We start from the raw sequence: 24,884 nt of genomic DNA, 5'->3' as shown, positions 1-24,884 counted from the left end.
GACGAATGCCTCGCAAGACAGAAAACTCGCAAGACGAAAGGGTTTTTGGTTTTTTGAGTTGCTTCGCAAGACGATTTTCCCTATGGGCTTGCTTCGCAAGACGGAAACGTCTTGCAAGTTTGTTTCCTTTTTCTTAAAACTGTTAATACAGTTGCGACTTGACTTCAAGGAGCAAATCATAGCATGCGGTGTGGTAGCCTTTTTTGAGGTTTTTGAAGACTTTGGTGATTTTTGAAGCTTTTCCAAAACTTTTCCGAAACCGTGCTTTGCAAGACGAAAAAATCGCAAGACGAAAAAACTCGCGGAACGAATTAATTTCGTCTTGCGAGGCACCACTGTATTTCAGTTCAACAATTACTTTGATAAAATACATATTTTGTTATGTGCAAGTGGCTTTAGGTACCTATTAGGTTCATAAATTACCATATAGCATATATTCAACACAAAAAAACCCAGTGACAATTTGTTGTTGACAAAGGACAGCTGGACATATAAAGGGCCCCATTACCTTCAGTGGCTTAGGGCCTCATCAAACCTAAATCCAGCCCTGGTCGGAATCATCCAACAGCAAGTGCCACACAATACAGTCCTAGTGTTTGAGGCACCCTGGATTCAGTTGGCCTAGTTGTGCTGGAGCTTCAGTACAGGCTCCTGCAGTTGTGAACCCTTCTTAGCAAAGCAGCTAGAAGAGGAGGAGGAGGAGAGGATAGAGGAGGAAGAAAGAGCTGTTAGTGGAGAGGGAGCCTTTGCCCATCCTTTGGACCCCCTGGGAAACTCAACAGGGTGTGGAGAGCGCAGCTGAAGGGGACAGAGCTGTGGGCAGCCAGAGGAAGGGCCATCCATCTTGGGTCTACCCATAAAAGCAAGTGAGAGACTAGGGTGATGTCTACAATTTCCAGAAACTCTTCTTGTTGTGAGATTTTTGTGGGAGAGCTGAGAATTTATTTGGACCCTGGGTGAGAAGCCGGAGATTGAGAGAGCTGATTTGTATACCGTATATACAGTGGTACCTCAGGTTAAGAACTTAATTCGTTCCAGAGGTCCGTTCTTAACCTGAAACTGTTCTTAACCTGAAGCACCACTTTAGCTAATGGGGCCTCCTACTGCCGCCACACCGCCGGAGCACATTTTCTGTTCTCATCCTGAAGCAAAGTTCTTAACCCAAGGTAATATTTCTGGGTTAGCGGAGTCTGTAACCTGAAGTGTATATAACCCAAGGTACCACTGTATTAGTAACTTTGTATTAATACAGTGGTACCTTGGTTCCCGAACACCGCAAACTCGGAAGTAAGTGTTCCGGTTTGCGAACGTCCATTTGGGCTGTCAGCATTGTTTCTGGGGCCAATCAGCCAATGGTTTGTGAATGTTTTGGAAGTCAAACGGACTTCCAGAACGGATTGAGTTTGAGAACCAAGGTACCACTGCATATGTAACTGTGCACTTCTGTAATAATTTAAGTTGTCTGCTATTGCTCCAGGTGTTTTTGGTTTTTTGTTTTTGTTTTGGCACACAGCTTCGAGATATTTTAACACATTAAGTGTTGAAGAAATAATAATTTTATTTGTACCATGCCCATCTGACTGGGCTAAATTATAATGATACCCCCCAAATAGGTCTAGGGTTTGCGCCGAATTTCAAAATTCAACAGAGACTTATATCTAAAACATACATGCTTCCGCACCTCAGCTGAGCACCTTAATATGCCCCCTACATCTCCGGTTCGCATGAGCCGGAGCAGCACGGAGGTTTGCTTAGCTAAGGTGTGGCTCCCCCTTGCATCAGCTGTTAGCTGGGCTGGGAGGCTGAAGAGCCTCAGGAAAGCTCAACTGTGCCTCCAGCTCACGAGGAGACCTTCCCCAGAGTGCGTAGAGGGACCAGCTGAGAGGTGCCAGAACATTGTTCCAGCTCAGTCCAGCTGAACAAAAAGCCCTGCTCAGAGCCAAGTGGTGGGACACTGAAGACAGGTCAGTGGATAAGTGGGGTAGGCAAAATGGTTGGGTGCTGAACAAACAACAGGCTTGAGTGAGAGAGAGGAAGAAGCAGAAGCAGAAAGCACTGCAGACATAGGACAGACAGCTGAGGCGGAGGTTGGGGCTGAGGGGGCTGAGGCTGGAACAGATTCCCTGGAGCCTACAGATCCTAGTATATTCAGCTCCCCTCCTTCCTTGTCTCCAAGAGCATGGAGAGTTTTGCATGTAGCAGAGCAGAGAGCGCGGGGGGTGGGGCTCCCCAACAGAGTTTAAGACTGCTGGGAAAACAGCTGGGTGGTGGAGAAGACTTTGGGGGAAGTGGGAGGCACAGACCATCAGTCCTGGCAACTGCTTTACCAGGGCCAGTCTTGCCCATAGGTTTCTCTGTTTGTATTCAGTTTCCCTGAATAAAGAATCAACTTTACTGCTCATCTCTAAGTCCCTTTGCTGACCTGCAATAGCCCTGACACCAGGTGCAAGCAGGCCCTTTACAGAGGCGGAGCTAGGTGTGCGGGGCTAGCAGTGGGGGCGAGCTTCCCAGGGGGGCGGCATCCCCTGGGATGACACCAAGGAGGGGCACCCCCACCGCACCCCCTTTCTCTGCCAGTGGCCCTTTATCATAGAACTGTTCTGAAATCCTTTGTGATGGCCTGGGAATCAGATTCAGAGGCTGAACCTGAGGAATCTCAGCCTGCACAGGAGTCCCCGCCTCCAGGACCAGCTGAGCCGGGGCTGGGGCTTGAACCTGAAGGGTCTTCACCTGTGCCAGATCCTCAGGTGCAGGCACCAGCTGAATCTGCTCTGGCTCCGGAGGTGATCGAGGACCCATTGCCTGCAGGTGCTCCACTCTCAGCCCCGTCAGGGGAAGGTGAGGTTGCCTCTGGGTCCAGTAACCCTCTCAGCCTCTCCTGAACTGCAGAGGCTCAGGGCAGAGAGGTGGGAGGAACTAAGTTCCCGCAGGAGGAATGCTCGCCTCCAGGCCAGGAGAGGCAAGTCAACTGTGGACCGGGGCCGCCCTATGCCTCGGGGCACATAAAAGCTGGCCAGCCCAGTCCCAGGTTGCGGGAGCAGAATTGTTGGTAGCCTGTTCCTGCCGGCACCCTGTCCTGCTCTTCTGCCAGAGTTTCTGACCACACCTGATTCCTTGCCTTGGACCCCGCTTCAGCCTTGATGGACAGCCTCCATACCACAGCCTCGACCTCGGACTGGACTTGGACCACGCCGCATGGTAACCCCCCGGGACCAGCACATCCTTACTGTGGCATAGTGGTGTCACCTTGTGCAGAGGACAGGGATAAATCAGGATTATTGATGTGGTATCCTCCAGAGGTTTTGGCCTCCGACTCCCACCATTCCAGCCAGCTTGACTGGTGGTAGAACATGATGAGAATTGTAATCCAAAACATTGGAGGGGCACCACATTAGCCTTAAAACCAGGCCTTAAAACCCTAGGTAAATACTTGGGACAGGTATGGGGGGAACCTTTGGCCCTCCAGATGTTGATGAACTGCAGTTGTCATAATCTCTGGCCATTGGCCATGCTGGCAGAGCCTGATGATCATTGTAGTTCTGCAATATCTGGAGGGCCAAATGTTCTCTACACCTGACTTAGGAGATGGAGATATAGAAGCAGCCTAGCTAGGAGGTTAGGGTTGGAGCAGGAATGTTGTTATTGTCAGCATCCATCTGTCTGAAGAGACAATGGAGTGTGCCTCCAGGGGTGAAGTCAAACTGCAGCACCAAAGTGACCTCTCTGGGGTGGAAGCCTGGGTAGTGTGTATGGAGGTCCTGGGCTGCCCAGGCGACAAGACCTCCCCCTCGACCTCACTGATGTGGTCCAAAGGAAAGCAGATCAATACGTGTGGTACCAGCTCGGCTGCAGCAGTTGCCAGGAGACATTCAAGGCACCAACCAACCATCTCTGGGACTCCATTCTGGATTGGGGTAGGGTTTACTTCTTAGCCTTTTCTTCTCCTGAAGATGTCCCACAAGGCAGCAGAGGTTTAGGACCAGAGTTTTCCTCCTCCTAGATGGGCTTCCTTCCCAGGTTGCCAAGCCCCACGAGAAACAAGCCCTATAGAAGAGGGACGGAGAGATAAAAATTTTAGTGCACAGACATGCAAAGGATGAGTTGAATCAATGGTTCCTTTATGTGGAGCAGCAAATGTGAATAAGAGAATGGGGGTTCTGCAGGCTCTCCCCATTTTGGAACCTTGTTGTTGTTGTTTAGTCATTTAGTCGTGTCCGACTCTTTGTGGCCCCATGGACCAGAGCACGCCAGGCACTCCTGTCTTCCACTGCCTCCCGCAGTTTGGTCAAACTCATGCTGGTAGCTTTGAGAACACTGTCCAACCATCTCGTCCTCTGTCGTCCCCTTCTCCTTGTGCCCTCCATCTTTCCCAACATCAGGGTCTTTTCCAGGGAGTCTTCTCTTCTCATGAGGTGGCCAAAGTATTGGAACATCAGCTTTAACTATACAGACCTTTGTCGGCAAGATTTTGGAACCTACCTCTGCTTTATCTTGAGAAAAGAGGAGGCTTTTTTCTCTTTAGGAGTGTTCTGCAGGGGGAGTTCATTCTCCTTAGACACCCAGGAATAAAGAGCAAGTGTGGATTGTGTGCTTTCAATATGTTGCACTGCCAGCCCAACTGATTTTGATATGCAACTGATTGCATATCAAACAGCCCAACTGATTTTGATATTTGGCAATTTCAGTTGTGAGTCAAGGTGAGTTTGGTGTTACATTACTAGTCACCAGACAACCAGGAAGCCCTTAATTGGCAGCACAAATCCAAAGCTATTTTAGGAGATCAGTATGGGATTAGGAGCACCTTTTGAATCAAATGTGTGCATTGGTTCTTGCTCATTATGTCTACTTATGCTAAGTCTATTATGAATCACATTTTTGCTTACTGCACACTTTGAAAATAGCCCATTTATTACATGTAATTCTTAACCTAAATGGGAAACATTAGTTTCTTCACACTGTAGAGAAAAGTTGGAGAAGTAAAATTATATACCACCAGTTGATCTGTCATTTTCATCTATATTATCACAATCTAATTAACCATCATTTCTGTTTTGCTGATGCTGTGTTCACCTCTACTACAGATAATCTTGAGGACATTTTTGCCTTGTCTAAACCATTAATTATGGTATGATGGTCAGGTTACCCAATTCCAGAATTAGGTGTAGGTTTGGTGCAAGAAGTAACTTGTTATAAATATTCTTTTTGTTTCCTTTTTCTTTTTTTGCGTAATTAAGAGAGAGGTGGGGAAGGAGGAAAGCATGAAATCAAGAGGTGATCAGAAAAAGTGGGTGAGTTAACGTATGTATTTTTAGAAATGTATTGCTCGTGTAAAACAATGAATTTCAAAAGAGAGAGAATGACCTAAAAATAGGAGTTTTAGGCCCAGTCCTAAATATATTTATTATTCTGGGCACTTCCCACTAAGTTTAGTGACATTAACTTCCACCCAAACATATGTAGGGGTTAGGCTGTGTCCAATTTGCAAAACTCTTTGCATTTCATCTGAACTGACACTATATATGGTTGAGTATCTGGATGCACCTCTGTTTCTATGGTTACTGTTCAGTTTGTTCAGCCTAAGGATGTGCTCAGAATGTCCGGAGTTGTAAGGGCATTTGCCTAGCTGATTAAAGTAACCAGAGGTAGCATGTTCTGCTGGGTGGGCAAGACAATAAACGCTTCTTTATAGGAAAGCAATGTGCCAAAGGTTTGGAAGAAAAGCATGGCAAGACTATTGCAGAAGGAACTCTTTTTTGACCCCACCATTTTAAATGACTACTGGCCTATACATTCCATCTGTGAGTCAGATGCGTGACACCTCAGCTTCAGGTGTTCCTGGAAGATACTAATTTTTTGGATCTATTTCTATTCTGGCTCTCAGCCTGGTTTTGAGACTGAAATTGGAATTGGACAGGGGGGCTTGCATCCTCATGCTGGATCTCTGATGGCCATACTGACCTATCAAAGGGATTCATGGGGAGGGGAGAGATTAGGATCCAGTCCACCAGGCAAATCCAGTTCCCCACTCCTGGTTTATGAGACCCCTTAGGCTTCCACCTTGTCCCCAAACTATTTAATATTTGCATGAAAGTTCTGGATAAGTTGTCCAGAGATTTGGAGTGTAGTGTCATAGAATCCAGAGAAAAGGGCAAAGTCCCCCCCCCATTAAACCCTCCAAGGAGGCCTTTGTCGAGCCCACTCAAGCTACTACCCATCTCATGGGCTTCCTATTCCGTTGCTCCTCCCACTCACAGCCTTTTCTTAGTAACTGCAGTGATGCATCTTCTGTTGCCTCTCTACTTGCTTCCTGAACCAAATAGGAAGCAAAGACACAGCTTATACCTCATTTCTCCCATTCATCTCCCAACCACCACCACCCAGGACCAATAGCACAGCTGCCTTTGTGATCCCCCCAGGGAAAACACATACATACACTGGGGGGGGGACCTGACCTCTCCCCACAAATGTCAGGAAGAGAACAAAGGGCAGGAGCGAGCCTAATGGGCATGTGCTGGGGAGGGATGTAGTGATGCTTGCAGGTGCCACAACAGAGGCTCTGATGGGGCTGTATGGATGCAGACCCAGAGAATGAATCAGAAGAGGGACCACATTTGCAGAACACATATAATCTGTCACCCAGCTAAGACTGCACATACACCATACATGTAAAGCACATTCCTGCCCCCTCCAAGAATCCAGAGAACTGTAGTTCATTAAGGGTGCTGGGGACTTTAGCTCTGTGAGAGGTAAGCTACAGTTCTCAGGATGCACAAAGCTACAATTTGACGCACCCTTAACTACAATGCCCAAGATGTGCTTTAAATGTGTTCTGAATATTTGTTGTGTGCACAGCCTAGCAATGTTTGTGCAGAAGCACTTTCTGATTGTACATGTCCCCTCTGTAAGTTGGGCATCAGTCTGAAGAACCGGCGAGTTGGCCCTGGATATGGGTGCTCCTGAATTATGAATTATGGTGCTGGAGGATTGAATTATGGTGAATTGAATTATGGTGCTGGAGGAGACTCTTGAGAGTCCCATGGACTGCAAGAAGATCAAACCTATCCATTCTGAAGGAAATCAGCCCTGAGTGCTCACTGGAAGGACAGATCGTGAAGCTGAGGCTCCAATACTTTGCCCACCTCATGAGAAGAGAAGACTCGCTGGAAAAGACCCTGATGTTGGGAAAGATGGAGGGCACAAGGAGAAGGGGACGACAGGACGAGATGGTTGGACAGTGTTCTCAAAGCTACCAGCATGAGTTTGACCAAACTGCGGGAGGCAGAGGAAGACAGAAATGCCTGGCGTGCCCTGGTCCAGGGGGTCACGAGGAGTCGGACACGACTAAACGACTAAACAACAACAAACAACAACATGGGTGCTCCTGAGGAATAATGACATGTGATCTGAAAGTGGGGTGATGGTGGTTAATTGCCTTCTCTCAGAGGCAGGTGTGTTCCACCCCTCAGAGAAGTGGGTCTGGTTTGGTTTAGCTCATTCCATGTGTGTTCCACCTCAGTGAGAAAAGACTTCCCTCAATAACCACAGACTTTCTGTGACATAATGATACTTGCTGCTAATAAGATGTTGGGCATTGCGTGAAACACAAATGACTGTGTGTGGGTTCGGCTTTGATTACTGCCCACTTGGAAGAGAGTTTAAATTCCATGCAGGAGACGGGCACATCCCAAAAAGTCTTCAGCAGCTGGGGAAAGAGCTTCAACAAAGCAGCAGGAGGACCAAACCATTATTTCTTCTGAATTTGCCATACAACCACGTGGTAAGAATTCCTTGTAATGCCAAGATTGAAATTTGCAATGTGAATAATGAAAGATGGTGGGGGGAAAAATCATTTCTGATTCTTTCATGCAGGTACCAATTTGAAATATGAAGATTGTAATTCTACTCCTTTCTCTTCTGGGGCTGGCAATCTCTTTACCAGTAAGTAGCTTTTAATCTACTCAAGCTTGGCTGTTTTGGTAAGACACATACATACCTAGCAAGCTACAGCAAGGTACACTTAATGCACGGCATAGCTCTGGGCTTCTAGCTGATAATGGTTCAAGATGCTTCTCCCTAAATCCAAGCCTGCAGGGGCAGTGAAACTCACCATTCCACATGTAACTTGGCTTCCTCTGTGCTGCAATGCTTTCCCAAACAGGAGGCAACCTCATGCTCCAAATATTGATGCTTAGGTGTGAAAATGTTCATTTTCAGACTTTATTTTGTAATCAGCATTTGCACATACCAAATTTCAGCTGGTTGAAAGTAGTATTTTTTGGGTGTGTGTGTGTGTGTATCCTTATCTCCCTCCCCCCCCATTTCCTAGGGAGAGACTTACAAATGTCTCAATTTCACACTGTGCTAGTAATCAGGGGACTGCAATGGGCTTTGCCTATGCTACATGCTAGCTTTCTGAAAGTATTTTCAGCAGCGGCGGTATAATGTTTCTGGGGGCAGGCCTGTCAATGTCTTTCTTTTCAGACTTTTTCTGATAACTAGTCCCAGACTAGGTGTGTGCTTTCTGTGTGGCAAAATACCTTAACCACATGGGTTGCAATTTATAACACACACACCCCAATTTGAAGGTGAGACATAGAAACGTCCTGCTTTCAGGGGGGGTGTGTGTAGTAATTGGGGTGCACTGAACTTTACGTGTGCCCATTTTCAGAGCTCTAGCTCACTGAGAATTACTCATTTTCATTTCTCAAGTGAGCCAAGCAGACAGTAAGGGGTATATGTGTACATTTTCAGAGAATGAGAAGGTTTAGAAAGGTTTATATGCAGAGGAGAGATTGCCGGCTTGCTTAATTCAAGGCTAGGCATAACAACAACAACAATTTAAATAACAGTTTGCTGCCCTTTCATGCTGTCCCAAATCAGCTGCCTGAGGTGGAAGGTTTCCTTTGTGTAAAGGCAGCTGCTTGCCTTTCATTGCTCATGTTAGTTTGCAAAGCATTATGTGCATTGATTGTGCCATTTCTGTGTTTCCCAAGCTTCTGATAGCTGACACACATTTGGCTTTTAAAAAATAATAATAATAAGTAAATCCTGAATTAACATTAGGGACATGCATCGGTTTCAAAGGAAATTCTAAAAGCTTACTTTTATGTATGAGAAAGAGCTACCCACACACCGAAGTGCTCTCAACCTTGCTTTTTGAGGCATCTGTATCCTGTATGAATCTTACCTGGAGTTGCATGTCTGGACTTTCCCAGAGATATTTGAAATACCGTAGTCAGCAGCAGTGTCTGGGCGAAAATTGGTGAAATGTCCAGGAAAATCCAGACATCTGGCAACCGATGTCGGCAGTGTGTCGTTTTTGCTGATTTCCCATAAAAAATAGTTCAGAAACATTAATTTTGTTTGTGGTTTTGATAAAAAAACTCAACAACCTTTCTGTCCGCATTTTCATGGTTTGAAATATGGTAACCCTAATCCTCCAAGGATAGATCATTCTGCTATGTGCCAGGTTCAACCCCTGAATGTCTCCAGTTTAAAGCAGGACTGGGTAGCAGAGGTTGTGAATCCTTTACCAGAGGCCTTGGAGAGATTTTTAAACGCTTGGAAACAATACCCAAGAAAGAATAAGCAGTTCCGTGTATATTCCCTTAGAGTAACAATATTTACACATGTAAATACAACACTAAAAAGTTCATCAGCAGCTCAGTGCAGATGCACCTGGCAAACACAGAGTAGTGAATTTTATGTGATAATTTATGCCATAAATATAATGCAGCAACTCACAAAGCTCTGCTGATGCTTGATCTCTGCCCATCTCATTGCGCAGAAAGTTCTGTGTTCTGTTTCTGTAGACTTCTGAAACTTCAAGCTGTGATGCTGGGGAGATGTTGCTACCCTGATGCATTGCGGTAAACGGTGCACTGCCCAAGCAGTTGGTGCGACATGACCTATCAGACATAAGCATTCAGGAACTGCTGCATTACCATTATTTTATTTTGAGTAGGTTGCAATGATCCTAGAACATGAACTAGGCAACTGTTATAGGAAAAGCGAATGAAATGCAACGCCAGTGGCGGAGGAAGGGGGTGCGGTGGGGGCGGGCCGCCCCGGGTGTCACCACTGAGGGGCGGGTGACAAAATGCAGGGCAGCACTCACAGCGGGGCCTGCAGCGTGCCTGAGCCACGCGTCTCTCCTGGGAGTGACATGGTGGCTTGTGTACCTGCAGGCTTCGCGCTGCCCCAAGCGGTCTGCCCACTGCCTCCCCCTCAGCTGTAGGGCGGCTGAGTGGGAGGAGGCAGGCAGACTCTGGAAGCCCCATGGAGCATCCTGCCCCAGCTCGCTCTGCCCAGTGGGGAGCTGGCCCTGCCCTGGGCACAGGGCACACGCACCACCCCAGGCGCCTGATTGGCTTGCTCCGCCGCTGTGCAACGCCAATCCATTTTGGTGTACTTCATCTGGAATGCATTTGCTTTCTCCTTAGGTGAACCAAATGGGCAGAATCCTTGCTACAAGCAACAGCAGAGAGGTAAGCAGTGTGCTTGTGTGCATGCTTTGTATTGTTAGGAAAGGGTTTTTTAAACTATGTATTTCCTCCTCGCTTTTACAAGCTGGATAATTAGCTAGATAAATGCCCATCAAGATGGCAGTGATGCTGGAGACCGGCACAGATTCTTCCCCCTATTGTGAGTTGCTGGGTTCCCTTGGCAGCTCCTCAGCCTCAGCCGCCCCCCCCCAAACTATTAGTTCTGGCCAAAGCAGAGGTGGGCATGTTTCTCAAGGTTTGGCACTGTTCAGCACTAAGCCAGAGTGCACTTTGGGGTGAATTTGAGGGCGAATGCTCAGTAGAGGAAGCTGAACAGATGATCTCTGTGGGAATTAGACTGTGGTTCCTATTTGCAGAGTATGCGGAAGACAGACCTGGGCTATCTGACCCTTTCATTCTCTTTTCCCTCATTTAGAAACGATGCAAGACACTCTCATTTAAAGTTAAAAGAATGCGTAACTTTGTGTCCTTGCAGTTGTGATGTTGTTCTCCCCCCCCACACACACACATTGCCCTCACAAGCTAGTACCTCTGTTCAGGAGTTTTGTGTTTCCTGCAAATACTTGGCTTCTCTGATGTACTATCAGCTCTGGTGACAAATGTTCCATAAGGGCTGGTGAAGGTGTGGGGGCTGTTATTGTGCCATTTTTGTTCTTTTCCTCCTTTTGTACCAATCCGAACATCTCCTAAAAGTCTTCATCGAAACACTCTATTTTGTTTTACTGCTGTGGACATTTTGAATAGTTTTCAGTCAAAATAAACTGCCTCCCAAGCTTAAGTACATGTGTGTATAGGAAAACATCCACAGTACAAGGGAAAGCAAATTACTATATATCATAGTATATGAATAGTCTACATCACTTCTCCAATGATGAATAATTCAGATTTATCACTTGCAAGAAACTGTTCTGTAATTCAATCCTCAGATACTACGACTGATGCAAAGATACAAAGCCATGGGGAACAATCCACAGCAAACACAGGTACCTTAAAAGCAAAGTAATTGAGGTGCAACAAGTTGGGAAAGAAAAATTAAGTTTTAACTGCATTGTTCTTGTGAATGTGACTTCTCAAGATAATCTTTAACTGCTGCAGAATTAGGTCATAAGTTTAGTTCTGTATTCCTGTGTGCAAGGCTAATTTGATGGCTCAGTAGAAGTATCCAGTTCAAATGGCAGTGGAACGAGAAATGGAGTACAGGGAGCTTAGAATGCCAACAATTCCTTGTCAGACAAGGCTGTCCCACTTCAAGTTGTGCAAAGCCCACTTTAAGCTTCTCCTAACTTAGATTTGGGCTTGGACAACACCTCTAATCTTTGCAGCTGGAGACTGAGTACAAGACCCACAATCCTCAGCTGCATATGGCAGCCAAGGCTAGGTTCTGCTCAGTGAGGGAGGTGCAGAACTAAGAAGGAGGGGAGTAATGGGGGAGGGTGTCTATATTCTGAGTTTTGCTAGCGTTTATTGTGAACATTTCAAGGTTTTTGAGTACATGGTAGAAATGCTTCCAAAACCCAGGTGGTTTTTTGAGACAAATAGGAGAGTGTCTGCACATGTTATAATCCAGGAGAACTAATGGAGTCTATTCTTGCCTCAAAGGGACATTTGGCACCACTACTCAAATAGACTCCTGTCAGTATCCTTATCTCTGAGCCTCTTGCTCTCTCTCTACTTTATGGGACTTCCTCCCAATCTTCAGCATCCCCAGTAAAGCTATTTCTGTCCCTAGAAGCTGATGTGTGGTTTTAACCCCAGCCAAACTGACAGCATTGCTGTCCTTCACAGATCCACATATACTGAATTGCAAACATTCTGATACACTTCCCACCCAAATATGATAGATAGATAGATAGATAGATGATAGATAGATGATAGATAGATGATAGATAGATAGATAGATAGATAGATGATAGATGGATAGATAGATAGATAGATAGATAGATAGATAGATAGATAGATAGATAGATGATAGATAGTTGATAGATGATAGGTAGTAATAGCTTGCTCTTCACCAAATGGTTCAGGGCAAGTTACAAAAATATCACAATAAAAACAGGTGCAATTTATATTAAAATCATAAAAGACCACAAAACTAACCGATATCAAAGTTAACAAAACAGGAGCCCAGAACAGCAATGGATAGGAAGGAAAGAGGAAGGAAGACATAGACTCAACCAAAGGCAATCCATACTGGATCTTCCAACAGGTATCAGTGGCTAACTAGTACAACCTCAGTGCAATATAGAATTAATTTCATCATTAGAAAGAGAAAATCTTGGAGCAGTAGCAACACTTTGGGAGTGCTTTTCTTTATTTCGAACAGAGGCCATCTCTCTTTTAGAGCTGAAGCAATAAGAGAACATAAACCTGATCCTTAAAATAAAATAAAATAAAAATAACGTTCAAATTGCATACTTCATCCTTAATTTGTGTTCCCTCCTTGATGGTAGCAAAGGCCAAGATTGGGGCCTGGACTGCCTCCAGCAAAGCTGGTTCCAGATCAGAATCCATCAGTAAACCAGGTGCCCAATGAGGTAAGCTGGAAAGAATTCATCTCACAAGTCAGTGTTGTGTAATGCGTTTCCATGGTAGTGGGTACCGCTATTTTAGAAGTGCAGACAGAGAAATCAATGCCAGCTGCTCGACTCCAAATTGCAGGCCTTCTGGCTCATGGGGGAATGACCCAGTGGAACTGGTCTGGCTAGGTCCATTAAACAAGATGCTGCAGGTGGGCTGAAAGCAAGGAGCTTAGAAGTCCCAGGCCTTATGGTTTGAGGGCAAAAATGAGAAAAGTTTGCAGCAGGCAGATTTGATATAATGGCTCACATTCTAGAGGGAGTCTGGTGCCTGACTGCCTTCACAGATGAGGCTTCTGTTACTGTTATGGAAGGCTGCATATACATCTGCTCTGTGTGGTTCAAGACAAAGAGATCTGGGCGCTGAATGGGAAGACATTTCTCTCTTACCGCTGGTGTTATTTGTGCTACTAAATTGACTGTGCAGAGAGGAAGTGAGGTGGTTAGAAATACATTTTCTTAAACCCAAGTAAGTGGTTCCAGCTACGTCCCTCTGTACTGCACATGAAGGGGTCAGTCTATGGACTGACAAGAATAATGATGATTCTGGGTCTGTGGCAATACTAGTTCACATTCCTGCAGCAGCAAGTGTAGGACTGGTGGGTCAATCCTATTCAGAATCAGAACTGGGACTAATGGACCTCGAGAGTCCCAAATGCTCTTGCTCTTGTGTGTTTCAGAGCTAAATACCCTTGTTTTGAAGTCATTTCCTTAGTCTCATCTTTTTCCACTGGACCTACTTCTGAATAAATGTGTTTGGGATTACGTACAAAGACTTTTCACCACAGCTGACTCTGGCTCAGATTTCAACTAAGAATATGGGAGATACATTTGACATATCTCATGCCCAATATGTTGATTCAAACTATGCTTATCCATATTAGATGAGTTTGGATTTGATATCCCGCTTTATCACTACCTGAAGGAGTCTCAAAACAGCTAACATTCTCCTTTCCCTTCCTCCCCCACAACAAACACTCTGTGAGGTGAGTGGGGCTGAGAGACTTCAAAGAAGTGTGACTAGCCCAAGGTCACCCAGCAGCTGCATGTGGAGGAGTAGAGACGCGAACCCGGTTCACCAGATTATGAGTCTACCACTCTTAATCACTACACCACACTGGTGTATTTACTCTGGCTAAAATTCTATACACAATGGGGTTAACTCCTATTGAATTCTGAGTGGACTGCACTGTCCATCTGTTCCAGCATAACCAACTTTCCAGGTTATATTTATTAAATGCATGTTGATCAATGTGATTCTTTGTCACCCTTTAGCAGGTTGCTCCACTTGAATGGACGTTTGCAAATTTCCCAGTTACTTCCAATTTCCCACAAAACCCATCAGAGCTGGGAGGGCCAAACATGCAAGTAAGGAAGCTTCTTAAAGGGTTATGTGCCATCTTAAAAGCAGATCATAAATGCATTGTGCTTTTCTAACTTGTAACAGAGATTTGACTATTACTTTATTTCATTTCTCCATGTAGTCCAGGAATTATTTCATTTCAGCATATAGTCCAGATGTTGTTCATCTCCAGCTCCCACCATCCCTGACCCATAGGCTACGCTTACTGGGGCTGATGCAACATTTGGAGGTTCCCCTCCTATTACCTTCTTCTAGGACCTTGTTTTACCTTTTCCAGTGTTTTTAAATAAAACTGAAGCACACATTGGCCTGGTTGACACATCACAATGAGTCAACCATGGCTAAGCACATGTGTGTTGTGGTCTCAGCCACTTCGTTCCATTCTCCTGTTGTGCTGAGCTAAGCCATGGTTTGGCTTAAGAGGTCTTCTGAACCTGTGCTCATGATGTAGCTCTCCCAGACTCTCTCCACAAGCCATAGACCACAGGACAAACCTTAAAGCTCATAGTTAGTCTGTAGAGGGCTAAACCACAAGCCCATATTTAGATGACATGATAAGCCAAGCTATGGTTTATTTGCAGTGCAGTGCAGCTCAGCAGCAAAACAACTGTAGAGGAGAATATCAGCAGCAGGAGTCCCCATGTTAGTACAGTCATGCTAGGCCATGGTTTCACTTAACGTGGTATGTGAAACAGGCCATCAGTTCTTCACTGTTGTGAAACATTCATTGTGAAGTCACTCAACAGTAAGTTTTAAAAATGAGATTTCAAATGATTTGATCTTTAAGGGCTAACCTAAATATTCTAGAGCTGCTATTATTGATTTGAGTGATTTCTCCTATTCCGCAGCCTAGAAAAGTTCCCAGAGCAGCAAACACTGCTCTGATATCCAGAATACTCCTTGAACATTAGAATACAAAGTAATATTCTGCCTAGCAAACGTATTATATACAATGACTTTCACTGTTTTTGCATAAATCACTTTAAAAAACCTCAGTCATTTTTGTGTTACAGAACTTTCCTGGCTATAATGTACTACCATTCACCCAGATGCTCCCAATGGACCTTAATTCTGTAAGTTATTTTTCTTCCTAAGCATGCCATGTTCTATATTTGGTTTCATCACTGCAAGATTATTATTTTTAACAAAAAGAAATTGAAGAAATCATTCTGGTTTTGCTCTATAGGAAGTTTTGTTACATCTGAAGGTGTTCTGATGCAAGAAGACACCATTATTGCTGCTCCCATTAGAGAACTTCTATTTCTCTAAAAGAGTCAAAATATAACGTCATAAGCACGATGTGTCCCAATTTTTCTGGTACATCTCTCTTTCAAGCCACTGTCAATGACTTCCTTTTCTTTTTTGAATGGTTAAAGTTGTTGCTCTTTGGGGTTCTAAGAAATACACACACACACACACACACAAAATATAATATCTCCCAACCCTGTAGCAGCAGGTGCTGGTGCTTACAAAGAGGGGGAGGGGAGGGACAAGGTGCCAGAGACCTGGGTGCAGGGCGAATGGGCCAGATGAGCCAATCTGGTGCTCCCACAACCTCCCTGCCACTGTCCCAATAAGCGGCGGTGACTCATCTGCCAGGAAACTAGTGTGCTGGCTCTGCCCACCCACTGACCTCATGGTCAGATTCAAGCTGGAATGAAATTTCTCTGAAAACAATTTTCTGATAAATGTTGTGAATTTTTCTTTTTTTCTTTCTTGAACTGAACTGCTGAAGATTGTATTTTGAGGGAAAACAGCCCTAATCCAGAATGTAGTTTCTATCAGTTTCCTGCTTGAGCAGCACCCTCCACCCAGCTGCTTTTTGCCCCCAAATAGCAGCTGAGAGGAGAGGGAATTTTCAGCAGGAACCTCACATAGGTTGCCTGTCTAAAACGGGACCCCATGTCTTCAAAGTCAAAGCACACTTTTTAAAACGCTGCAGATAAAGTAAAATGGTGTTTGGCCCTGTGTGCCCCCGTTTAGCAGGCAAGTGGAAGAGGATCTATGGATCACCAGAGGCACAGGTGCAACAGAACAACCAAAGGGCTTCCAATGTCCCATGGTGGTCTGCTCCTAAACTGACACCTTCTTCTCAGAGGTTTCTGTCTGCTGTAGTTCCCTGTTCCAAACTGTGGTTGGTGCTGTGAGTAAAAAAAGCCAGTGCCCAATTCTCAGGGCTTCAGGTTGAGGCCACACACTCATACCCTCCAACATTTCTCTGATGAAAACAGGAACTTCCTATTCCATAATAATAATTTCATTCATTATACCTCGCCCATCTGACTGGGTTGCCTCAGCTATTCTGGGCAGCTTCTAACATACATAAAAACATAACAAAACATTAAACACTAAAAACAAAAAACAAAAAACCTTCTCTATAAAGTGGTACCTCAGGTTAAGTACTTAATTCATTCCGGAGGTCCGTTCTTAACCTGAAACTGTTTTTAGCCTGAAGCACCACTTTAGCTAATGGGGCCTCCCGCTGCCGCGCTGCCGGAGCACGATTTCTGTTCTTATCCTGAAGCAAAGTTCTTAAGCTGAAGCACTATTTCTGGGTTAGCGGAGTGTGTAACCTGAAGCGTATGTAACCTGAAGCATATATAACCCGAGGTACCACTGCTTTCAGGTTGTATTTTTACATAACTCCTTGGCTTGGGGGTCACATAACTCCATATTTTGCTGATGGAAATAGGGACATCCTAAGGAAAAGTGGGACATTCTGGGATCAAATCAGAAACTGGGTTGGCTTCTGTAAATACAGGGCTGTCCCTAGAAAATAGGGACACTTGGAAGGTCTGCACGCTGCCTGTCAAATGATGCAAACGACATTCTTCAAACTGACTCAACATTGTCTTGGCAGCATTGTGGCTGCCCTGCTTACCCATCATGAGCTGGCCTGGGCTGAAGGCCTCTGCTATGGCAACAAAGCTCATGTCCCTGTCATCTGCTGTGTTTGGAATTAAAATATTTATGGTTCTGAGAAATTTTAATCAGATTTTACATAATTCATTTCAAATGGAGCATTTCTTCTCTTTCTGTATTTGTCCCTGATAGTTTCAAACCCTTATTTCTTTTCACATAGCTTGCTATCCTGTTGGGGGCATTGACACTTCCTCAGACGCTGCCTGTAGCGGGCGTTGGAACAACTATGCCACAACAGCTGCTGCCACCCCAATCTGTAAGTATTTTATAGCACTTTGAGGCTGCAATCTCATACCGGATTTGTTGCTTGGTCATTTAGTCGTGTCCAACTCTTCGTGACCCCATGGACCAGAGCACGCCAGGCGCTTCTGTCTTCCACTGCCTCCCGCAGTTTGGTCAAACTCATGTTAGTAGCTTTGAGAACACTATCCAACCATCTTGTCCTCTGTCGTCCCCTTCTCCTTGTGCCCTCAGTCTTTCCCAACATCAGGGTCTTTTCCAGGGAGTCTTCTCTTCTCATGAGGTGGCCAAAGTATTGGAGCGTCCGCTTCAGGATCTGTCCTTCCAGTGAGCACTCCGGGGTGATTTCCTTAAGAATGGATAGGTTTGATCTTCTTGCAGTCCATGGGACCATAATTCAAAAGCATCAATTCTTCAGCGATCAGCCTTCTTTATGGTCCAGCTCTCACTTCCATACATCACTACTGGGAAAACCATAGCTCTGATTACCTGGCAGTAAATCCCACTGAACTCTGAGCATGCACTTATAAGATGGCACTGTAAACATACTAATGGTGCAAACCTATTATAAGTCTGCTCCAAAGTGAGCAAAGGATGGCGGCTAATAGTGTCTACACTATTCACCCTTCGCGATTTGGGAATTTATGTTGGTGCTAGTGAAGAGATACTGGTGCAACACTAGAAAAACAGCACTCACCCTTCTAGATAAGACAGCACAGCTAGAGATTGGAAACTGGAATGCAAATGAGAATAATGTCCCAATAACTTCTGTGATTACTTGTAGCTTTGTAAGGGGCAATCTACAGCTTCCAGGATCATTGGGTAGGAAATGTGCTTTAAAAGTATGGTGCGTATTTTAAATTTGTCAAGGAGGTGCCAATTATGACAACTTTTCTTGCAGATGCTTCCAATTATAGTTGTGCAAATGGGGCCACAGGTAAGAAGTTAGACAAAATTATTTTAATAATAATAATAATAATAATAATAATAATAATAATAATATTTATACCCCATCCATCGGGCATCCACTCTGAATCTCTTGGGCTCTTGAAATATAGTTGTCCCTTTCTTTTTTTCTTTTTGCCTGAAAAATGAGGGGTGAACGCCTGTCAGATATTACTGAGCTACAGTTCCCATCATTGCGGACCACTGGCAATGCTTGCTGGTGCCGATGGGAGTTGTAGTCCAACAACATCTGAAGTGCCACAGGGTCCCCATCACTGCCATGTTCTCTCATTGCACCTAGTTAGCAGTTGGGTGAGGGAAAGGAGTGACCTCACATTCCCTGCCATATCCACTCTCCACGTGCTGGTGGAAGGTCTGGTGAACCTGTACTACACATATAGGCTCCCTGCATGATTTAGCTCCCCCATGGCCTGGCAGGGGGTATGGCAGCAAGGGGGGGCTAATGGCCATGGCCTCGCTTTCCTTGCCCACCCTCCAACATTTCACTGGGGAAAATAGGGATGTCCGATGCTGTTTTTCTAGAAAAAGAGGAGCCGGAATGCACCATGAACCTCATTCTCCTAGAATCTGACATTATTGTTAATTGCGTGAGGGAATATGGCTCTAGCTTATTACAGATGCTCATTCTTATAGCAAGGGGAGATGTCACAGAGCATTTTCCTCGCAAGCAGAGGGCTGCATGTTCATTCCCCCAGCATCTCTTGGTAGGGTTGGGAAAGATGCAAAATACTGAGCTCAACGGTCTGGCTCAATGTGAGGCCGCTTCCTTCCCACGTTTTGCTCTCGAGAGAAGCACACAAGTGGAATGCATGGGGATTATTTCTCTGTCCTGGATCTGGCAGGGTGTTTTAATTCCAATGAAACCTGCACAGAATCACACACAGGCAGATACCAGATGGCGTAGATGCGTGCTAAAGAGCTAGGAACTGGTGGTGTTGCATAGTGGCTACGTTTGTTGACAGACCGAGCTGTGAACAAGGAAGTCCATTTTGTACGTTGCCTCTGCCATATAGTAGTTTGCCTCTTAAGACTACTAGGCTACTATTACTACCAATACTACCCAGTTTGCGTTGAATTCGAATAGACGTGTGTGTGTGTGTGTGTGTGTGTGTGTGTGTGTGTGTGTAAGTGAGTACGCGTGCACACACACACATACACACCCCATTTCTATTGTTTTTATATACTGAATCGTTTCATATCTGTTATTGGCATATTGTAAATTTATTTTGGGGTGCCTCATGGCAAACTACTCCTAAATGAAATAAACAACAACCACAAAGCCTGCTGGTGTTAGTATGTTGTGTACCTTCTTAAAGATATCATTTAGAAATATATAAAAATATTTCTGCAAATTTAGCTTTTACTTACCTCACCCCTCTCCTTTTTGGGTCTCTAGGGTGCAGTGCTCAGTTCTGAAGAAATGGTAAGTAGCTCGCTCCTTAATTTCTTATATTCATTTCTCAAAATAGTTGGTCAGCAATCACCACCGAGGTGTTTCAAGCCCACCCTGTTAGTGTGGCCCCCTTACTTCTGTGGCCTCCACTACATAAGAGAACAATGAAGCACCCATTCCAAGATCCTGGGTCAAGGGGGGGGAGGGTGTGTCAGAATTTAGTCTTGGTTTCAGGACTCAGTATCCCTGAGTATTTTAGTTTTAGTTTTGAATGTGAGGAAGCCTTTAGTCAAGGTATATGAAAACTCTGGACTGAGGGCCAAAACTGGACAGCTTGGAACTCTCCCTTGGCCTCCCCTCCCCATCCCCTCCCCATCCCCACCTGATGATGCTCTAGGTACAACACACTCTAGGCAACTTCCTGGTGTGGGTTTGTGTGACTACCCACTCTGGCCACACCCTCACACTCTGGCCTCGCCCTCTTTTGGCTCTGACCACACCCACCACTGGAATGTAAAGGGGCTTCTGTTAGTTGGATCTGGCCCAATAATAACTAACAAGGATTAATGTGTGGGTAGGCTTGCCAAAACAAAAAAAGGTTCATGTGCATGACAGTACACCCGTCACCAAATCCAGCTTTTCTTGGAGCAGAATTTGGTATTCTCCCATCTCACCACGGGGTTTAGGGAGATGCAGAAGTTCCAACTCAAGCACTGTGGATACATTTCTCCTCCTCCTCCTCCTCCTCCTCCTCCTCCTCCTCCTCCTCCTCCTTCCTTTCTCTTTCTCTAATGTCCAAAGAGGCTCTCTGTGATGTTGATGTTAGTCGTCAGACATCCTGACAAGTGTTCTATTGCTTGTCTTCTCCCTTTGTAGCCACCACAGTCGCAGATTGTTGGGGTTCTAGTCCCTGGAGGAGGATTCTTCCCTTTGGGCCAGGCCCTTCCTGAAGGTCAAGAAGATCTTCTTCCAGCAAACCAGGCTGGTTCTAATCAGGGCAACCTACCATTTCCAGAGGTCACAGCAGCAGCCATCCAGAAGATTTCTCCAACAGCAAGTGATGGTCTGAGCGAGGTTGCAAGCGGGTTATACCCAACCCCCTCGGGCTTCAGACAGCCAGGCCCTGTGACGAATGGTGTGTTTGCCGAACCAACTGCTGGCATGAATATGGAGCCGAGTGAACTCCGGGAACCGCCTACTTCTCTCGTAAGACTTGATAAGGACAATAATGGGAAGCAGCAGCACAATCTGTCTCGGTCACATGTGAGAGGAGACAGCTACGTGCCATTAAGCACTGTGGCGAGTAAGCCATTGAAAGAACCATAAAGGGAGACCTCTCAATTATCATGTCTTCTGTATATTGTATATCGTATGCAGATGCTAACGTGTGTGGTAACTGAGTTGAAATTTGGGCTAGGGGTGGTTGGAGGATTTTCTTGTTTTTTGAAAAAATAATAATCATTATGGATTGTATCTAACATTAATCTTGCTTAGAGGAGACCCAATGACATTAATGGACACAAGTAACTTAGGCCCCTCAACTTTAGTGGGTCTTAGTTGGATACAACCTTACTAGTTGGAAACTTTGGGAATTCCCATTCCAGAAAGGGAAATTCTCTTTTAACAGCCTTATAACACTGCTTTGCAGCTTTTAATTCCGGCTCTAGATCTTAATGACGAGGGGTTGAGTTGGGTGATAAATATTTTAAGAAAGATTATCGTGAGAATCTTTTTATTTAGTTTCATGCCTCTTTACAGTGAGATCCTTTTTCATAACAATTCTCTCTTATATACAGGGAGGAATCTTCACATGCAGAAGTTCCATTTAGGGAGGGCAACCAGAATCTCCCTTTTCCCTTTTCCAGACACTGTGCAATAATTCATTGGAAGCATAGATCCGTAGCCTGCAAACAAGTTCCATATACTGAGCGGCTATTGTGATAAATGATTAATGGCCAAATTACACATGTGGGAAGAAGACCTGAGTTTTTAAACATAGGAACTGCCCAAATCACATGTAAAAGGGTGTCATTTAAAGTACAAAAGTGGGTGCATGATGTCCTCTGTCCTATTTTTGTCTTCAACTAAGTCTGCAGGGGCCACATGCCAGTTCCTGCCTGCTAGGGTTAAGACTTGAAACAATGCTTCATCCACTTTCTTATATGATGCAAAGCCAAAAAAACCACCAAATTATAAATTCATGGGAGATAAATGTATCCTGCCGAAGATATCAGATAATGAGAGACTGTCCATCAAAGAACACATTCATTATATTTCACGATTTGACATGACTTGGTGAACAGTGTGCCACAAATGTCCCTTTCCTCATTGTGCCATATTGCATCTGATAGTAATTTCTGGCAGCAATGCATAATAAACAATGTCAATAAATATCTTTTCAGAGGCATGTGATTGGGCTTGAATTTAGTGTGCTATTCCAGCTGAAGGTTTTGATCATATTAAAGGGAATGAGAAAAATTTCCATTCACAATACGAAGCTTGTTCTGGTTATTTCTTCTTTATGGTTGCTTGGAATTGTTTGTCACGCTATTACAACTATTATGCCTGCACAAAGGTAACAGCTTGCCAGATGGAATGAGCTCCCCTCCTCCCCATGTCCTGTTCTGGGGTTTCCTCATGCACACACCCCGATTTTAGGGACACGAGGGGAAAACCCTGTTGCACAAGCAGAGGTTCATGAGATAACAAGAGTATCATAACAAATGTTGCTCAAGTTTAACAAAATCTAATAGTTTGAAATTCAAATGAGAGGTTTAATAGCTACTGTGTTATTGGTGGAGCCTCTTCCCACCTCCTAGTTTTGTCTGATTGTCATTCTTCTTGCAGTAATCCCAAGAAAACCTATTAATCCCAATTTTATTTTATTCTTTGGTAGATTTACAAAAAAGAAAAATACACACCAATAAATATTTTCTAGAAAGGAGCAACTATATATATATATATAGTTATTTATACCCTACCCATCTGGTTGGGTTTCCCCAGCCACTCTGGATGGCTCCCAACCGAATGTTAAAAACACAATACAACATTAAACATTAAAAACTTCCCTAAACAGGGCTGCCTTGAGATGTCTTTTAAAAGTAAGATAGTTGCTTATTTCCTTGACATCTGATGGGAGGGCGTTCCACAGGGCAGGCGCCACTATCGAGAAGGCCCCTCAACTTTAGTAAGTCTTAGTTGAATACAACCTTACTAGTTGGAAAATTTGGAAATTCCCATTCCAGAAAGGGAAATACTCTTTTAACAGCCTTATAACACTGCTTAAAGGTACCCCTGCCCGTACGGGCCAATCTTGACAGACTCTAGGGTTGTGCGCTCATCTCACTTCCGGGTCACGTGGCCAGCATGACGAAGCTGCTCTGGCAAGCCAGCACCAGCGCAGCACACGGAAACGCTGTTTACCTTTCCGCAATAAAGCGGTACCTATTTATCACTTGCACTTAGGGGTGCTTTCGAACTGCTAGGTGGGCAGGAGCTGGGATCGAAAGAAGGGAGCTCACCCCGCCGCGGGGATTCGAACTGCCGACCATACGATCGGCAAGTCCTAGGCACTGAGGTTTTACCCACAGCGCCACCTGCGTCCCATAACACTGCTTAGCAGCTTCTAATTCCGGCTCTAGATCTTAATGATGAGGGGTTGAGTAGGGTGATACATATTTTAGAGCTGACATGTCATGTGGGGCTGGACCTCAATGTCTCCCCCTCCTGGCCTGCTCTCCAGAAGCCACTACGAGCTGCCCAAGAGAGGAGGCTTGTGGTGGCAGCCAAGGAGAGGCCATGGAGAGGCAACGGGATGCTCCTTCATAGACACCACTGCCATGATTGCTGCTCTGGACAAGCACCAGGTATTCCTCCTCCCCAAGCTCTGCAGTGGCAGTGGTGGTGGGAAAAATAGGGACATTCCAGGATCAAATCAGAAGCTAGCCTGAATCCTCGCCAGAGTTTTCTGCCAAACACTGCAAGGTCATGAATCATGACAACAAGAGCATTCTCTCTCACAGGCTCACCCACCACAGTGTGTCTGTTTACCCAGGTACTATTTCTACACACATACTATTTCTTGCTGCAGAAGCTTACGACAGCCCTGCTGATTTGTTGCAGAAAACCCTCACTGAAACACCAGCAATTGTGGCACAACATGTGTGCTATTGCTGTTTTCCCAAGATATGTTAACCTGAGAACACAGCATGTCTGGGAGAAGCTTTCACACCCTTCAAAAAACAGGGGAGTTGTGAAGCTCCTGCAAGGTGAAATCCCTAGGCTGTCCAGCAAAAACAATCTAAGGTGTCAGGCCTGCGAAAGACCCCCAGAGCCTGAGAGTGTCTGGAGACGGTAGACAATATTGGACTAGATCAAGGTGTCCCAACCTTGGGTCTCCAGCTTTTTTTGGACTATAGCTCCCATCATCCCTAGCTAGCAGGACCAGTGGTCAGGGATGATGGGAATTGTAGTCCCAAAACAGCTGGAGACACAGGTTTGGGAAACCCTGGGCTAGATGGACATATGGTGTAAGGCAGTTCTGTATGCTTCTTGTTCATTGGCCATGTACTGCAGCCCTCCAGGTGCATGACAAACTTTCCCCAGCTTTTGCAGTCTTAGGCAAGCAGCAAGAGTCATGCAGCTCCACAGCTGGCCCATCATATAGCTTAGTGGACTGTGTGACTTGTGATAGGTCACCAGTTGTTTAAGCAGCCATCCTGCTCTGTTGCTGTTTGAGACTTTCTTCCAACCAACTGCTGAGACATGTAACTACTGCCTGTCTCTCCACAAGTCTTTGCTCCTCCACTTCTCTCCCTTTCTTCTCTTCTCCGTTTACTCCTTTGCCATTTCAATCCCTCTTCCGGAACTCCCTCCTTACAACGAAGGCACGAGGTACCTGTACATTATTACAATTTATG

General features: G+C 45.1%; 1 protein-coding gene across 3 annotated transcripts; it reads left to right on the top strand.

Annotated features, from left to right (window-relative positions):
* The first annotated feature begins 783 nt into the window (after positions 1-783).
* On the top strand, positions 784-21,309 carry AMTN (amelotin). Of its 3 annotated transcripts, XM_053371501.1 has the most exons (12): positions 784-866; positions 5,235-5,298; positions 7,870-7,938; positions 10,443-10,487; positions 11,432-11,488; positions 12,956-13,039; positions 14,357-14,449; positions 15,458-15,517; positions 17,527-17,622; positions 18,508-18,543; positions 19,969-19,995; positions 20,842-21,309. In XM_053371501.1, the coding sequence occupies exons 3-12, from the start codon at positions 7,885-7,887 to the stop codon at positions 21,289-21,291; spliced, it is 1,002 nt and encodes a 333-aa protein (XP_053227476.1). In that variant the 5' UTR covers positions 784-866; positions 5,235-5,298; positions 7,870-7,884; the 3' UTR covers positions 21,292-21,309. The 3 variants fall into 3 exon arrangements, with proteins under 3 accessions (XP_053227476.1, XP_053227477.1, XP_053227475.1); XM_053371502.1 differs by lacking the exons at positions 784-866; positions 5,235-5,298 and adding an exon at positions 7,648-7,777 and having other exon boundaries at positions 14,360-14,449; XM_053371500.1 differs by lacking the exons at positions 784-866; positions 5,235-5,298 and adding an exon at positions 7,652-7,777.
* Positions 21,310-24,884: the final 3,575 nt, after the last annotated feature.

This window comes from Podarcis raffonei, chromosome 17 (genome assembly GCF_027172205.1).
Source record: "Podarcis raffonei isolate rPodRaf1 chromosome 17, rPodRaf1.pri, whole genome shotgun sequence".
In the NCBI taxonomy this organism is placed as follows: domain Eukaryota; kingdom Metazoa; phylum Chordata; class Lepidosauria; order Squamata; family Lacertidae; genus Podarcis; species Podarcis raffonei.
This window is presented reverse-complemented; position numbering and strand designations above follow the sequence as displayed.